Source organism: Palaemon carinicauda, chromosome 33, assembly GCF_036898095.1.
Source record: "Palaemon carinicauda isolate YSFRI2023 chromosome 33, ASM3689809v2, whole genome shotgun sequence".
NCBI classification, from domain to species: Eukaryota; Metazoa; Arthropoda; class Malacostraca; order Decapoda; family Palaemonidae; genus Palaemon; species Palaemon carinicauda.
Window position 1 is genome coordinate 75,852,747 of NC_090757.1, and position 18,153 is coordinate 75,870,899.

General features: G+C 44.8%; 1 protein-coding gene across 1 annotated transcript; it reads left to right on the top strand.

Moving 5' to 3' along the window:
- The first annotated feature begins 5,017 nt into the window (after nt 1–5,017).
- LOC137626272 (uncharacterized) lies at nt 5,018–6,139 on the top strand. Its single transcript, XM_068357345.1, has one exon. The coding sequence runs from the start codon at nt 5,018–5,020 to the stop codon at nt 6,137–6,139; it is 1,122 nt and encodes a 373-aa protein (XP_068213446.1).
- Nucleotides 6,140–18,153: the final 12,014 nt, after the last annotated feature.

Sequence of the window (18,153 nt, forward strand, 5' to 3'; positions counted from 1 at the left end):
TTATACAATACAAGAATATGGTACTCAACTTTCCAGAAGGCGAGGCAGAAGATTGCGACATGATGAAATACTTAGCGAACAACTGGGAAAAAGCACCTGCTCATATATGCTACATAAGAAGGAATGGCGATGGCGCGCTCCGGCGGTGTCATCCAAGATGGCGGCCAATATGGCGGCCGGATGTTGACGTCGCCGAGTACCAAAACAGTAACGGAGGAGGAGAACTTTGTAACGGCTCCTCCCATAACTTACCACCATTTCCCCCTCGAAGCGTAAACGCTATGTGGGGTGCAGATAGCTATGTGGCGTACTATTTTTTTTTTTATATATATGATAGCCTAACCTAAGGTGATTAGGTCTATATCATCCTAACCTAAGGTATTGTACTATTAGTGTATTTATTTTTATTGCATCGTGTGCTGACTATTTTGATTGTGTTTTTTGTATAACATGGTTCAGAAAATGGAAGGTGAGGTTGAAACAGTAGGTTTATATGATAATCTCTTGTCTGCCATGGATAACCAAAGTAGTCAAATGCAACAAATGTGTGAACAACTTATCGACATGAAGATTGACACATCTAGTTTGTCAAATGCTTTACCTGTCACTTCCACCCCATTCAATTCTAACAGGGCTGACACATCTGACATTAACCCATTTGTTACAGTAGACAGAGCGGACATAACACCAACATCAGTATTGACACATAATTTGCCAATTAGTACACAGCCTGTAGGGCCTAATGATCCAGTTCAGGGTAGTAACACCATTAATAACCCAGTTATTCGGGTAGGTAATGAGCATGACCTTATTAATAATCAGTCTAAGGGATTTTGCTTAAAACCCAAGGATATTTTGATGTTGAAATTATCAGATTTGCATGGTATTGGAACTGATAATAGACTGGCTAGGTTTTTCTGTCAAGTAGAGTTCTGTGTTTCTGCAGATATGGATAGGATCCAAGTAGCACTTACCAGAGTGGATCAAGAAATTGCAACGCTAATAACGGCTGAAATGGCCAAAAGGGGAAATAACACATCTTGGAGTCAAATTAAGGACTTTCTGAATTACCAATTTGCCTGTTCAGTTAATATTACACAGTCTTGGCAGGAAATAGAGATGGAACGGTACAGTGTAGATGAAGCCCTCAGAACATTTGTTAACAGAATGAAATGTAAATTATCTGCCTTTGCATTGAAATTCCCTAAGGATACCCTGCCAAAAGCTGACAATCTTGTGAAAAGGAAGTTGTATAGTGGACTTGACGGTAGATCCCAAGGACGACTCATAGATTTCCTTGATGATGGGATACCTTTGGAAAGATTCATTGAACTAGTTGAGTACGAGTATCATTTAGCGATAATAAGTGGAACCGTTACCCAACGTAGAGTTTAACCTGTTAATAATTCCAATTCCCTTCCAACACCTGCAGTAAATAGTAGTGCACAAACCACATCAAAATTGCAGGATCTGGAGAAGCAGATTAGTGAGTTGTCCAACCAATTAAGGGATTTTGACGAAGGAAAAATCTATTTCTGGGGAGAGACCTGTGGCACCCGGTGAAAAGGGTCCTTCTAATATACCTTTTCTGATAAAACCTTCCAATTATACCAGAGAAAGATAAAAGCATGGAATGCAGAGGTTACAACCCTCGCGCGAGCACCTTTTGGGTGTCGTGTATAAAGCAAAGGCGCGTGAAATCCACTATTCACAGGTTGTCTTCCATTTAGTTAATTCCTTCGTCAAAGGGATGGGCCGATACAAAGGCCCTAGCCAACCTACCAGAGCCACACCACCCACGCCCCGACGCGAGCGCCATCTGAACAACATCCTTCTTTTTGGACTGCGACATTGTGGGATTTTTTTGTGGTGCTCTCGGCTATTTTCACACTCGTGGATTTATCTCGTCATATCCGAAGCTCCATCTTCACCCATTCCAATGTTAAGTACCATAGTTTGTTTTGACAGCTTTTGTAGTACCGGGCTTTTGTTTTATATCCAGTATAGTCTGTTTTTATCATTCCCGTCTGGCCCTTCCACGGCGGCCATTGTTTGTTCTCTTGTCTTGGGGAATTCATCTTAGTCTGCCCGTTTAGTACTCTGTCACTTAGGTTCTTGGTTAAGTCCCTGGCCTTATGCCTTTGGAACCGTTATTATTTTTATCGTTATTATGCTCATGGTACTTTTTGCTAGCAAGTCCAGCCTACGAACAAGATTAGCGTTCTAGCTTTGTTATTGTTTAGTACCCGCCCCACCGGGGTGTTCGTCACTCGACTTTGCTATTTATTTGGGTTTTAGCAGATGCTGTTCTTCGTTCGTAGTCTTATCTTGATGCACAGTTTTATTTTATACGTTTATAATAGTGTTGTGTGCTTATTAGTCCTGATTTTGTGTCTAAGAGAGCAAGAGCTTGGGGTTCCCGTTTTCTGTTCGCACTCACGAGTTACCCCTTTCTCTCGTTTTCTTTCTTAGCTCCGGTGGGTGAGCGGATTTCCCATTTTCCGTTTTGTGCGTTCAATGGGTTCTCCCTCCCTCACCTCTCCCCCTACGGGTGTATAATAACTTACGAGTTATTTAATTTTGGTTACTTTTCAATAGTTAGCGTTATTTTTAGGTCCGAGTTCCGTCCTCTCCCCGTTACGGCTTGGGAGTAGTTATGAACTTTTTTCCACTCCGCCTTGAGTTCTACTCCGCCATGAGGGATTCTCAATGACTTTAGTTCTATTGTTATATTTATATATTGTTTACTTACATGGGACGGGTTTCATATTGTTTAGATACGACCCTCCGGTGGCCCTTACTACGGTCTCAGGCCACGGCCATATCCACACAATAGCCATTGTTATTACAATTGAGTTATTATTCACAATATAATTATTCAGGACCTTTCATCTCCCTCCGGCTTCACCGGAGATCGTAAATACGCTTTACTATTATCTAAGCCTTAGCCTTTAGCTGCGGCTTGTGTTTTATAAATTTCTCAATTGAATTATTAGCCACAATTGAATTATTCAGGACATCTCATCACCCTCCGGCTTCACCGGAGGTCGCCCATACACTTCACACTTATATATGCCTTGCCTTTAGCTAAGGCTTGTGTTTTATATTTATTTTAAGGGCCTGTCACTGCTTCCCCGACCCTCAGAGGTCGGCAGATTGCTTTAGGTTATTTATTCTTCTGTCATTAACAGACATTAGGTAAATACAAACAATTGAATATAAAAGCACCAGCAATGGTATGGGGCTGTATCATCTTAAAAAGTGATTTTCAGATATTAGTTAAATGCAATATTGGAGCTTAGGGAATTCAGTGAGTGCCGGAACTCTATAATAATAGGGTTCTTTAACCCCTTATCAGAGTTTCAAGGAACACCAGACTCATGTCTCCTTTCTTTTACAGAAGGTCGTTGTACTGCCGAAGGTTGCCCTGCCTCGTTCAACGACCCCGTTGGGCATGACCTCTGTCGGTCCCATGTGCACTGCTCCATCCCCTTTATCCGGGAACCGGGACAGGCCCAATATATGGTCTGGTTCCAGGATTTGTGCTCGCTCTGTTACGAGCTGTCGTCAATTCTACTGAACGATGATGTAAGTGGGTTTTCCTTTTGTTCCTTATTTCTCGTTGGCAGACACTAATTTAGCCATTAATATGATATACACAGTATATTTTGGAGAGCAAACCCCCTCCTGCATCACTAATCACTGCAAATCTTTCAGGCCAATGATGTCTCTCTTCGATCAGCAAGGGCTACTCTTCGTCCTTGGGTGTCGGGCTTCGGCAGGAATGCCCCGTCTGGCGCACCCTATCTCCTCGATGGAGACATGGCCTCCCGTCTTTTCCCAGGCTCGACTACTGCTGCAGTCTCCCCTGAAGTTGCTGCCCCCTTAATTGAAGAAGTCAGGGCCACCATTTCCGCGGAGGACGAACCCCTCGTACCGCTGGACATGGCAGATCTGGATATAGACGTAGAACCCAGGGACGAGCAGGTAAGTGGTGCCGAGTTGGTGGAAACCCTTTTCTCTCCTACTCCCTCTTCTACCTCTTCCTTTCTAGGTTTTGATAACTCTAAGGCTTCTCCTCGGGATCCCTCTGCTTCCGTACGACCCAAGGTGAAGCCACTTCGAACTTATAAGACTTCAGCTTTGCCAGTATCAACGTCACCGGTCCCCGGACCCTCGACTGCTCCTGATATTCATATTGCTCCTCGTAAAACCACGACTCCTAAGAAGTCTAAGTCTACCAAATCCAAGACAAAACCAACAGGTGGCTTTCAGGTACCCTGGGGCGATCTCGTCCCCGTCGAACTGGTCAGAGATTTGGTCAGAGAACAACTTCAACATCAGTCTGGGGCGATGACAGTGATTAAGGATATGATGGCTACTCTGATCCGCGCCGGAAATAGAGATGGAACGGTACAGTGTAGATGAAGCCCCCAGAACATTTGTTAACAGAATGAAATGTAAATTATCTGCCTTTGCATTGAAATTCCCTAAGGATACCCTGCCAAAAGCTGACAATCTTGTGAGAAGGAAGTTGTATAGGGGACTTGACGGTAGATCCCAAGGACGACTCATAGATTTCCTTGATGATGGGATACCTTCGGAAAGAATCATTGAACTAGTTGAGTACGAGTATCATTTAGCGATAATAAGTGGAACCGTTACCCAACGTAGAGTTTTACCTGTTAATAATTCCAATTCCCTTCCAACACCTGCAGTAAATAGTAGTGCACAAACCACATCAAAATTGCAGGATCTGGAGAAGCAGATTAGTGAGTTGTCCAACCAATTCAAAAGATTAGGTAAGAAAAAGGGAAACAATCAGTATTGTGCTTACTGTAAGGTTAGAGATCACAAGCTTTCTGAATGTCCACATAATCCTCCAAGAGGTGTTTGTTTTGCTTGCCACAGACCTGGTTGTAAAAGAGGTTCAGCACAGTGCCCAGGTCCTGTCCGAAATGAGTGACTAACGGCCAGTCACAGGTCTCCTTCTATCAATTTAATGATAAATCATGTAATGTGTCATGCCTTAATTGATACTGGTAGTGATATATGTGTAGCACAGAAGAGGCTTATAGAAGGTTTAGGTTTACATTGTAATCAAATGAGGAATATCCCACAACTTACTGGGGTAACTCAGCATGTTCTCCCTGTTCTTGGTACGGTGTATTTGGACGTTCATATTGGTTCCAGGGTGGTTACCCATTTATTTTCTGTAGTGCCAGATGGGTATTTGGACACAGACGTATTGTTAGGAGCAGATTTGATTAGGTCCGCACCAATGACGTGGGATGATGCAAAGAAAATGATTGTTTGGGATAGATTTATTTATCCGGTAAGGTATTTGAGACCCATACCATCTAACAAAAGGGTCAGGCAGATTAAGGTACTTCAACCTAATGAACCTCAAAAAGCTCAGGTTAGACTTAGAAAGAAATTTATTTTACCCCAGTTTACTGCTGGCATTTACCCATTAGCTGTAGATGAACCTCCTAACACATTGTTAGAATTTGTACCTGAAATTAAGGTGTGTCAAACCCAATCTGTGTTGTGCCTTAAAGTTAATGATGCTCAGGAAGTGTTTTTGCCATTGGTAAATAATACGAAAGCTAGGATAACGGTGAAGGTTGGAACTTTATTAAGTTGTTATAGGATAATCAGTGAAGATGATATTGATCAGCCAGATCCAAAGTGCCAGAAAACTAGAATTCAGAATGATTTAGTTCATGCAGGTGTTGATGTTAGCATCCAGTCAGGCAATACTAGAGAAGAAAAGATTAAATATTTGTGTTCTCAACAAGATAATTCCCATCTTACTGCTGATCTACAGGCAGAATTAAGTGACATGTTAGTTGCAAATCACTCAATATTCATTCTTGAAGAAAAAGAATTGGGAAAGTTTAAAGATGTTCAAGCTCATATTGCAGTAAGTGATCTACATCCAGTTAGGTCTCTCATGTATCGAGACCCTGAAAAGGCCAAAACTCTTATTTCCACCATGTTAGAGGATATGGAAGAAAGAGGGATAATAGAACCATCTAATGCAGCATGGTTAAGCCTTATTGTTCTTGTAAGGAAACCTGATCACACTCAGAGGATGTGCCTCGATTACCGTAAAGTTAACACACCTCCAGGTTGATATTCACCCTTTACCTAGATTAGAGGAAATGGTAGATACAGCTACAGGAAACCATTATTATGCTTCCTTAGATATGAAAGATGCATATTATCAAGTGGAATTAGATAAAGAGAGCAGAAATTTAACAACTTTTAGTGATGGAGTTTCACTTTATAGATTTAAACGCCTTCCTTTTGGATTAAGTTGCAGTCCAGCTATATTTTCACGTGTCATGTCTAATATCTTGGCTCCTCTTATTAAGAAAGGGTGGGTTAAGAATTACTTAGATGATATAGTTGTTTGGGCTCCCAGTTTTCCCATCTTGTTAAAAAGGTTAGAGCAACTATTGAAACTCTTCAGTGACAAAGGAGTGAAGTTAAATCTAAAGAAATGTCAGATAGGCCAAAAGGAAATAAAGTTTTTAGGTCCTATAATCTCCAAGGACAGTTGTAGACCATGTCCTGACAATATCAGTGCAATCAAAGGCATGAAACCACCTACCAATGTTAAGCAAACTAGGAGATTTCTGGGAATGTGTGGGTTTTACAGGAAACACATTAAGGATTATGCTAAAATTGCTATTCCCATGTCTAATCTCTTAAGAGAGAAAGAACCCTTCCTGTGGACAAAGAATTGTCAGTCCGGCTTTGAACAGATGAAACAAGCATTAGTCACTGCTCCAGAATTAGTAAAGGCTCAAATGACTAAACCCTTTGAATTATTTACTGACGCTAGTTTAGATCACGTAGGTGCGGTTTTGAGGCAGAGACAAGATGATCAGTTGAAACCTGTTAGATATTTCTCTAAGGAACTGAAGCCAGTTTAGCAGAGCTACAGTACCACTGACAGAGAAGCACTTGCTATTGTCTTAGCATGTCTTAGGTTTCATCATTTTCTTTGGGGTGTGCCATTTACCATTCACACAGATCATCAGCCTCTAGTATCAGTGTTCAAGAGAAAGACTAAATCACCTAGAGTGAGCAGGTGGGTAATCGAGATGCAGGATTACCGGTTCAAGGTAGAATACCGGCCAGGTAAAAATAATCAGGTGGCAGATCAACTAAGTAGACCAGTTAGAGCAGTTTTTCAGCAGAGTAGGGACGATTATCTCGGTCTGAGCAAGGATGAGTTTAAAGAAAAGCAGTTAGAGGAACCAAGGTGGGCTGAGTTAATAACCTTTCTAGAGGGTGGCAAATTATCTCGTAAGAGGTTCCCTAGAGCTTTGATTACACAGTTCCTGCTGTATGAAGGCTTATTATATCTCAGTGCAGATAAAGTTGATAACTCCATTCAGCTGAGATTAATAGTTCTTAGGGATTTAACCAAGGCCGCTTTGAAGTTCGGTCATGAATCATTGTCAGGTCACTTTGGAATACGCAAAACAATTGATGCTATTGAAAACTTATTTTATTGGCCTTCATTGCAATCTGATGTTACCAAATATGTAAGTGAATGTGTCATGTGTCAAAAACAACAGTTTCAGGAATTGCCTCCAGTAACTATACCTTTAGAGAGAATCAGTCTTGATTTAACAGATATGTTATCTGGTGCAAATAGTTATATATATGTATTGAATGTTATTGATCATTATAGCCGGTATGTTAAGTTCTATCCCTTGTGCAAGTTGCATGGAAGGGTAAGTAACCTAACCATAAGCAACTGAGGAAGGACAGAGCCGTTCCTCTTTCTCGGTCGCATCCCTAAGGGGGGATCATTCCCTTAAGGTAGACAGAGAAGCGATAAATACTCTGATTGTGGACAAGATTCCCTTATATAGAAGGGGAAGCATGGCCACGCAGAGGGAATGCCCGTAGGCAGGGGATGAAGGGAGCATATAGAGGTTCCTACATTTAGGTTAGGTTAGAAAGGTACGCAATCAAACCAGTCCCCTATATGGTCCCTGAAGGCAAAAAACACTTGCATCACAGATAACAGTATGATAAATAATGCCACTATCTTCATAACTTAACCTAGGATCACTGGAATATATCATGCATGAACACAAGAGCTAGGCAATCTAGCCTAGGGGCTAAGCTAGCAATCTAGTATGGGGTCAAGCGATGACCGGATAATAGAGCGTTAAAACACGATATATGAAGTTCCTAGCTATGAAGACTATATAACTAACAATATCAATTAGTTAAGAGGCCGGAAAAAGCTGTTCTGACTAGCTAAATAAGGCATGCAAGAGAACAGCAACGCCATAAAATGGCGTGTCCGGTAGCAGCACAGCTCCGCCACAAAACACGAAATATTACGAAAAGTATAAGTTGCTTTATGGCCAGAGCTTATTTAAACAATACTGGGACCTGGTACTCAACTTTCCAGAAGAAGGCGAGGCAGAAGGTAGCGACATAATGGCGATGCAAGTCGATAAAAATCGCACAAGGGGAAATCCGTCTAAGCAAGGTAGCTACAAGCAGAAGGATGAGGACAGACGTGACGTCATTTAGCAATGGCGCCCGTTTGTTTATGTTTCGAGTACCAAAAGTAGCCACGGACGAGTGTAACTGTGGAACGGCTCCCCAGTTATTCTCCACCTTTCCATATCGAAGTGTTAACTCTATATGGGGTGCAGATAGCTATGTGCCGTGTTAATACATGCGTCCCCTGTTGATATACGATGTCTTAAAGGGAAACCTTTAGGATACTCGCACCAGAAGTAAGAATTCTGTGATAACCTGTGGTTTAATTCTCTGGGAATATCCTTGTAGTTAATATACCCAAGGAAGCTACCAAAAGGAACCTTCCATCAGGACGTCATAGCTTGAGCCCAAAAACATCTTTACAAATATAAAAATGCCTAAATAGCTTCATAAATCATTTATTAATGCTATTTTAAAATCCAGGAATGTCGTTCTACTAACTAAATAACACACCCAACGAACGGCAGCACCCATGGCACCTCCGGTAACAGGCCTAGCTCCTAATCACAATAAATTACTATAATATCACTGTGAGGCAGGAACTAAAAACACAAATTGTAAAGATTCAATGCTCAACTTCTCAGAAGCAAAAGAAGCTGGAGAATGCATAGTAGCCTAAATATCCTTGAAAATCAATCGAAAATGTCAGATCAACAGGGAACACCACTGAGCGAAATCGCTACAAAATAAGGAATGTTCGCCATATTGGATATGGCGCTGTTGTGATACTCAATAGTATGAGAACTAGGGTAACCTTGATACAGCTCCCCTTCTATTCTGCCACATACCCCTCGAAGCGTTAATGCTATTAGGGGTGCAGATTGCTCTGTGACGTGTCAAAAATACGTCCTCTGATATTATGCAATATCCTTGAGTGAAGTTTAAGGATATTCGCGCCAGGAGTTAGAATTCTGGATACCTAAAGGTAAAATTCTCTGGGAATATCACTGTAGTACATATACCCCTTAGGAAGCTACTTATAGGAACTTCCATCAGGACGACATGGCTTGAGCCAATATATATATATATATATATATATATATATATATATATATATATATATATATATATATATATATATATATATATATATACATATATATTTATATTTTTGGGCTCAAGCCATGGCGTCCTGATGGAAGGTTCCTGTTTGGTAGCTTCCTTGGGTATAAGACTACTAAGATATTCCCAGAGAATTTAACCACAGGTTATCACAGAATTCTAACTTCTGGAGCGAGTATCTCAAAGGTTTCCCTTTAAGACATCGTAATACAAAAGGGGACACGCATGTCTGAACGTGCCACATAGCTATCTTCACCCCGAACAGAGTTAATGCTTCGGTGTGTAAGGACTGAGAATAGCTGGGAGCCGTTCCACAGCTAATCTCACTCGTGGCTACTACTGATACTCGAGACGTAAACAAACGGACGCCATTGCTCTGATGACGTCACGCCCGTCTTCATCCTTTGTTTAGTAGCTGCCCTACTTAGACGGATTTTCCCTGTGTTATCTTTATCGCTTTGCATCTTCGCTATGTCGTTACCTTCAGCCTCGCCTTCTTCTGGAAAGTTGAGTACAAGGTTCCAGTATTGTTTAATTAAGCTCTGGCCGTAAAGTAAATATTACTTTTCGAAATAATTGATGTTTTGTGGCAGAGCTGTGCCTCTACCGGACCCGCCATTTTATGGCGTCGTTGTTGTTATGCATGTCTTATTTAGCTAGCCACAACAACGCTTCCGGCATTATATACTAATCGAATACATTAGTTTATTTAGTCTTCATAGCTAGGAACTTTTATATCGTGTTTAGACGCTTTTTATCGGTCATCGATTGACCTCATACCAGTCGGCTACTATAGCCCCCAGGCCAGGAGCCTACATACAAGTGTTCATGCATGATTTATTAGTGATCCTAGACTAAGTTATGAAGATAGTGGCATTATTATTTTACAATACTTTTGACAGTGATGCAAATGTTTTCGCCTTCAGGGACCATATAGGGGATAGGCTAGTCAGTGATTCTTTCTAGCCTAACCTAATATTAGGACCCCTATATGCTTCCTTCATCCCCTGCCTTGGCATTCCCTCTATTTAGCCTTGATCCCTTTTCTGAGTAAAGGGATTATTTGTCTAATAGAGTATATATCGCCTCTCTGTCCTCCCTAAAGGAATGAACCCCCTTTAGGGCTGCGTCTGAGAGTGAGGTTAGGCTAGCCTACCTCTATGGCTAGGATAGTCTATGACTTTCCTGCGATAGCGATATGTCTTCTTCCTTGCCTAGTTCAGGACTTTTAGCCCTGTTCTAGGTCGGGTTAGGAAGGTTTTTCTGTTCCATGCTGAAACTGTACTCTTGCACCGTTTTAGCCGATCAGCCTGATCTTAGGTTAGGGAGTGTCCTCCCTTCCCTTAGTGGCCGCTCTGGTACAGAAACCCTTCCTGGGAAGACTTCTCTCTTCTCCCTCCCCACCTATCTCTTGTATAGCCTAGCCTATGCTTAGGTTAGTTTATACTCATCTGTCCCCTGTCCTACAACTCCTCCTTAGGGTGGAAGAGTAGGGCTACCCGAGCTTCCTTGTGCAGTCCACTCTGGTACATATACCTTCATAGTGTCCTATAAGGTTAGTTACTAGTATAGTTCTGCATATGGGAGTCTCCCCCCCCCCTCTCGGGTGTTCCCTAGCCCTCCCTTGGGCTACCTAGCTCCCGGTCCCTAGTGACCCCTGCTCATGGATGTTAGAGCCTGCCTCTATCATGGGTACACCCCCTCAGGGAGGGGGAGGGATGTCTGGAACCCTGACGGTACTTCCTGCATCCCTTTCCCCCCTCCCCCTGTCTCTCTATCTATCCGGGTGCCGGTCTCTTGCCGCCTCTACTGTCGGCAATACCTGCCTCCTACTGGTGACTTCCCTACCCTTGCCGCCAGCCCCCCGTGTACCGAGGGACTGCCGGCTGCCGCCGGCTATTACCGGCGGCTCTCCTACTCCTATCTAATCGTCCGCTTGCCGGTCGATCACCGGAGTGCCGGCATATACTGCCGGCAACCCGATACTGCCTTTACCATCCTTATCCCAGTCACCAACCTGGCATCCTCCGACTGCCGGAGCCGCCGCTTCCTGCCGGCGTGCCGCCGTTGTGCCGGCGGCCGCCATCCTGGTATTTAACTGACTTTTGAAAATTGTCTGTTCTAATGCCAGAATCTATGCTGGAGCGAGCTCCGGCATGCCGGCGGCTTGCCGGATGCCCCGGAGGCGTCAAGAATACTTGCACCCCCTTACTGTAGCTATCATAAGACTAGGATAGCCCTATATCGCAAACAGATAAGCTGCTTCTGCTATTAAGATCAGTACCTAGTACTGCTCTATTAGTGATCATGCTGTCTCTTTGCATTCTTCTAATTCCAGCATGCTATGTGCATCTTAGCACGGCTGGTTGCCAGAAGCAGTTACCCTTTAATGAGGCCTTCTGGCTCTTAACTGGGAACCGAATGAATTCGATCCCAATCTTGTCCTTGGTTTTCCATGGAGTTCCAAAATACTGGGAATTCTAGGAAACTATATCCAATGATCTCGGTCATTTGGATTATCCAAGGACCAAGCTTATGGTAACCAGCCGGGCGAGATGCATGGAGCATGTTCTCCTTTACTGTTTTCATTCTCTATGCATCACACCTTCTTTAAGTTAAAATTAATGATTAATATTAACTTAGTTTAAGAGCCATTCTTATGACTCCCCCATACTCATTTTCTCTTTCTTCCACAGGAGGAGCAGATGAAGTGTGACTTCGCCTTCTGCGCTGTGAAACGCCCGCAGTTTTACGGGCATACGGCTTGCAGGACTCACGCCCCTTGTGCAGACAAGAAAGGGGATTTGAAGTTTTGGAATCCACTGGATTGTACGGTCTGCCAGGCCCACCTAGTTGAGGCCTTCCATAACCCTCCCTCAGCGGAGGTTAGAGACATTTCTCGTGAAAAGCTGCGCAAGTGGGTGCGTGGCTTTCAGAAAAATGCTACTGGACCGTACCTGGCCACCGAAGAACTGAGGTCCCTGTTGTTCCCTAAGGCCTCCCCTGACTCAGTGGTACCAAAAGATGCAATCCCCACTGTCCAAATTACGGTGGAACCTGATGTGGTCATGGCTCAGTCCATGCACGAGTGTCGTTTAGATTCCGAGGATGATGAACAGATCTCAGACGTCTCGGAAGACACGGAGAAGACGCTTATGGCTCAAGGAGCCGAAGAGGACGAAGACAAGGTGGAGTACACCGAGTCGGAGCTTGGAGCTGCTCCCTCGTCCATCCCTCCTCCTACTCCTACACCGACAGAAATGTCCATTCCGTCTACCTCCTCGACTCCGGATCCTTCTTCTTCTACCCAAGAACTGATCCGGCTGATTAGAGCCGTCATGGACGACAGGCTGAAGGAGAACCAGGAGTCCATCAGGTCGATGATTGGATCCAGAGAACCGAAGAAGATTTCGGTCAAGGATCTCCCCGCTTGCTCTCATGCCAACCCGTGGAGGTATGCAGAGCATATGGTTATTGCGACCGGCAGGATCTTCGTTAGTGACAAGATCGGCACGGTCCCGTTGGAAGATGTGGAGTTCTTCCCAAGCTTTGAGGCCTACCCGGACTGTTACGTCCGGCTTCGTTCCGAACCTGCCTCAAAGGAAGAGACCGAACCTAAAGAAGAGATAGTGTTCGATCTCACAAAGGCCCAGGCTATGCTAGCCTCCGCATTTAAGAGTAGGGGCTTTACCTGCTCTAAGCTTCCGGCTTTGAGCAAGAAGCATCCTACATACGTCGCACCTGACACTGCGGTTCTTCCTTTCTTGGAAAAGGCCTTAGCTGCATGCCTTAAAGCGGCGGAAGAAGGGAAACCCTGCCCTGCACTGGAGGAGTGCAGACCCTTCTCCATCGTGACCCCCCCTGACGCTCGACACTGGAAAGATGTTCAGCATACTTTCGTCGTGGGTAGGCTCGATCCTGACGTCGCCGGACGTCAGTTTAATGAAGACCTCCCTAAGCTCAACGATCACCTCCTTCGCCGGGAACAAGACACGAAGGAGAGGCTTGCGGCATCTCTTTCTCATCAAGTCCAACTGGAAGTGATGGCCTGTGACACTAGAGTACCAGATCACTACATGGTACTATCCAAATCCCACTTACTGACAGTAATGAAGGACTTGTACCACTTCATAAAGGCTCGAAGAGCCTGTCGTGAATTCGTGTTTGCCGGTGCCACCGTGAAACACGAACCCCGGAGGCTGATTTCCTCCAACATCTGGGGAAAGCACCTGTTTCCTTCTGACCTTGTCAAGGAAATAACTGACAGAGCCGCCACGGAGAATAGGAACCTTCTCCACAAGTGGGGCATGTCCAGAAAAAGGAAACCCTCTCAGGACGATGGACCTCAGCCTAAGAGGAAACCTCAAAAGCCAAAACCCCAGCAACGTCAGCAACGACGTCAGTTTCCGGGACCCGCTACCTCCCAAGTGGTTGCCCAACCACAACAGACCTTTCAATTGGTCCCCCAACCGGTGTTGTCACAGTCACCGGTCTTCACCCCTGCCTTTGAGCAACCATCCACTACCTTTCATGCCAAAGGTAGAGGCTCGTTCAGGGGTGCAAGCAGAGACGCATCTCGCCGTCCCTCCAGAGGTAGAGGAGGAAAGGGAGCTAGCGGCCGAGGCAACAAGTCCTCGGGACACCAGAAGCAATGAAGTGCTTCCGGTGGGAGGAAGACTCCGCCAATTCCAGGATCGTTGGACCTTCGATCCCTGGGCACACAGCATCATCAAGAACGGTCTAGGCTGGAGTTGGACGCAACCACCCCCAATCTTCCAGCGGTTCTTCCAGCAATCGACCCCCCTTCTGGAAGAATATGTTCTAGACCTCTTGAACAAGAAGGTGATAAGGAAGGTAAAGTCCACCAGGTTCCAAGGGAGACTGTTTTGCGTTCCCAAGAAGGTCTCAGACAAACTCAGAGTCATTCTGGACTTATCCCCCCTCAACAAGTTCATAGAGAACAACAAATTCAAGATGCTGACGCTTCAACAAATAAGGACCCTTCTGCCTCAAGGTTCCTACACGGTCTCTATAGACCTGGCGGATGCCTATTGGCACATTCCAATGAACCATCACGCTTCCTCCTACCTAGGATTTCGACTCCAAAGGAAAAGCTACGCCTTCCGGGCCATGCCATTCGGCCTCAATGTGGCCCCTCGGATCTTCACGAAACTGGCGGATGCCATAGTACAACAGCTCCGCCTAAGAAACGTCCAGGTGATGGCCTACCTCGACGATTGGCTAGTCTGGGCTCCATCGCCCGAAAAGTGTGCAAAGTCTTGCAACGAAGTTACCCAGTACCTAGAACACCTGGGATTCAAGATCAACGAGAAGAAATCTCGCCTCTCTCCAGCTCAGAAGTTTCAGTGGTTGGGAATCCACTGGAATCTTCAGTCACACCGCCTTTCCATCCCCCAGAAGAAAAGGAAGGAAATAGCAGGGTCTGTCAAGCGACTACTGAAATCCAAACGCATTTCAAGACGACAGCAGGAACGAGTTCTAGGCTCTCTACAATTCGCCTCAGTGACAAACCCAGTGCTTCGTGCACAGCTAAAGGATGCCGCGGGAGTCTGGAGACGCTCGGCATCCATCGCTCGAAGAGACCTCAAGAGACGGCTTCCAAACAGACTTCGACGCCTCCTAAAGCCGTGGTCGGAAGCAAAGGCCCTGAAAAGGTCCATTCCTCTCCAACACCCTCCTCCATCACTCAACATCCACACGGATGCCTCACTGGAAGGCTGGGGAGGTCACTCCCACCTGAAACAGGCTCAAGGGACCTGGTCTCCACTATTCAAGACGTTCCACATAAACATCTTGGAGGCCATGGCGGTCCTTCTAACTCTGAAGAAGTTATCCCCGCCGCCCTCGATCCACATCCGTCTAACCCTAGACAACTCGGTGGTAGTTCGTTGTCTCAATCGCCAAGGCTCAAGATCGCCCCAGATAAATCAGGTGCTTCTCCCAATCTTCCGTCTGGCGGAGAAGAAGAAGTGGCACCTGTCTGCAGTTCACCTACAAGGATTCCGCAATGTGACAGCGGATGCTCTATCTCGGACAAACCCGATAGAGTCGGAATGGTCTCTAGACGCAAGATCGTTCTCCTTCATCTCTCACCAAGTCCCAGAACTTCAGATAGATCTCTTTGCAACGAGCGACAACAATCAACTTCCTCTGTACGTAGCCCCGTACGAGGACCCCAAAGCAGAAGCGGTGGACGCCATGTCACTGGACTGGAACAGGTGGTCCAAGATATACCTGTTCCCTCCCACCAACCTTCTGTTGAAAGTCCTCTCCAAACTGAGAACCTTCAAAGGGACAGCGGCCCTAGTGGCTCCCAAGTGGCCCCGGAGCAACTGGTACCCCCTGGTCCTGGAGCTGCAGCCCAAGCTGATCCCTCTCCCGGGCCCAGTTCTCTCTCAACAAGTACAGAAGTCGACTGTCTTCGCTTCATCATCGAAAATCAAGGACCTTCATCTCATGATTTTCTCTCCCTTGCCGCAAAGAAGAGGTTTGGGATCTCGAAGAAAAGTCTAGACTTCCTAGAGGAATACAAGACCGAATCCACGAGACGGCAATATGAATCATCCTGGAGGAAATGGGTCTCCTTTGTCAAGGCAAAAAATCCTAAAGAAATCACCATTGATTTCTGTATGTCCTTCTTCATTCACCTTCATGGACAAGGATTAGCAGCCAATACGATTTCAACCTGCAAATCGGCCTTGGCTAGACCAATTCTATATGCTTTCCAAATTGATCTGTCCAACGACATCTTTAACAAATTACCAAAAGCATGTGCTCGCCTTCGTCCAGCACCCCCTCCGAAACCGATCTCCTGGTCACTAGACAAGGTACTCCATTTCGCCTCCAACTTGGACAACGATTCATGCCCCCTCAAGGATCTGACTCAGAAAGTTATATTTTTATTTGCTCTCGCTTCGGGAGCTCGAGTCAGCGAAATAGTGGCATTATCAAGAGAAGAGGGACACATCTTGTTTACCGATTCAGGAGAAGTGACCCTCTCCCCTGATCCGACGTTTCTCGCTAAAAACGAATTACCCACCAAAAGATGGGGCCCTTGGAGAATATGCCCCCTGAAGGAGGATGTCTCTCTATGTCCAGTAGAGACTCTCAAGGTCTATCTTCGCAGAACTTCGAACTTTGGTGGAGGCCAACTCTTCAAAGGAGAAACATCGGGCAGCGACCTGTCACTAAAACAATTAAGAGCGAAAATCACCTACTTCATTCGCAGAGCGGATCCGAACAGTACACCCGCTGGTCATGATCCTAGAAAAGTGGCATCTTCTCTGAACTTCTTTCAGAGCATGGACTTTGAAAGTCTTAAAAACTTTACGGGCTGGAAGTCCTCGCGAGTTTTCTTTAAACATTATGCGAAACAAGTGCACGAAGTCAAACATTTTGTGGTAGCCGCAGGTAGTGTTATGAAACCTGCACCTAACTCTGCGTAGAACAGTGAGTTACTTGGGACTCTAACTCTTCGGGTGCCTATGTTGACCCTCGAGCGATTCATAGTGATGTCTAAAAACACTTAGTGCTTTTATAACTGTTCTTATCCCAGGTGAAATGTCATAGTGTCACACAAGTGCCGCATGCCTTGAGCATGATGTGTTGTTTAAAGACTTGCGTTCCTCGAGAACGAGTACCTACTAATCCTGAAATTCCTTTTCAGATTCAAGAGCAAGCCTTTATTTCTATGTACATTATTATTACTGTAAATGAACTTTACTTTTGCTGTAAATTATTTAATTTCTGCATTGTGAAATAAAATTTCTATTTTATTACTTATGCGTCTCTTTCAGCTCCTACCTACTATGAAATACATACTGTCATAGTTTTATTTATTCCTCCTTTCTTATGGTCATGAAGAATTTAAGATGTCTAATCCTAAATTATATTCACCCTGTCTCAGTAAGGTTCCTACACGAATACTTACTTCTGATAACCAAGAGATGAACTCTATACACAGTGCCCAACCACCACTGGTCTAATTCAGAATGTTCCTATACAAATATCAAACATTCTGCTTCATCTCTAAGTTCTTCAAGTTCTTCTGTCAGGATGAATAGCCCTTCAATACCACTTTGACGTCGGCATAGCCCATGGGAACTTCCTACCAAAGGGGGGCAGGATACTTCGTTCCTATGGTTCTTTACCTAAGATTACTTTGCTGTTTTGTCAATGCCTAGGCACTTAACACTGGGGGAAAATCTACCACGATACATTGATTCTCTGGTACTCTTCCATCAGGACGCCATGGCTTGAGCCCAAAAAACGGATTTTGAGCGAAGCGAAAAATCTATTTTTGGGTGAGATAGCCATGGCGTCCTGATGGACCCTCCCTACTACTTCGTCCAGTTTTGTTCCCACCCTACACAATTGTATCATGGTGATGGGCAGCAACTGGCTTCAGGATGAAGACGGGCGTGACGTCATCAGAGCAATGGCGTCCGTTTGTTTACGTCTCGAGTATCAGTAGTAGCCACGAGTGAGATTAGCTGTGGAACGGCTCCCAGCTATTCTCAGTCCTTA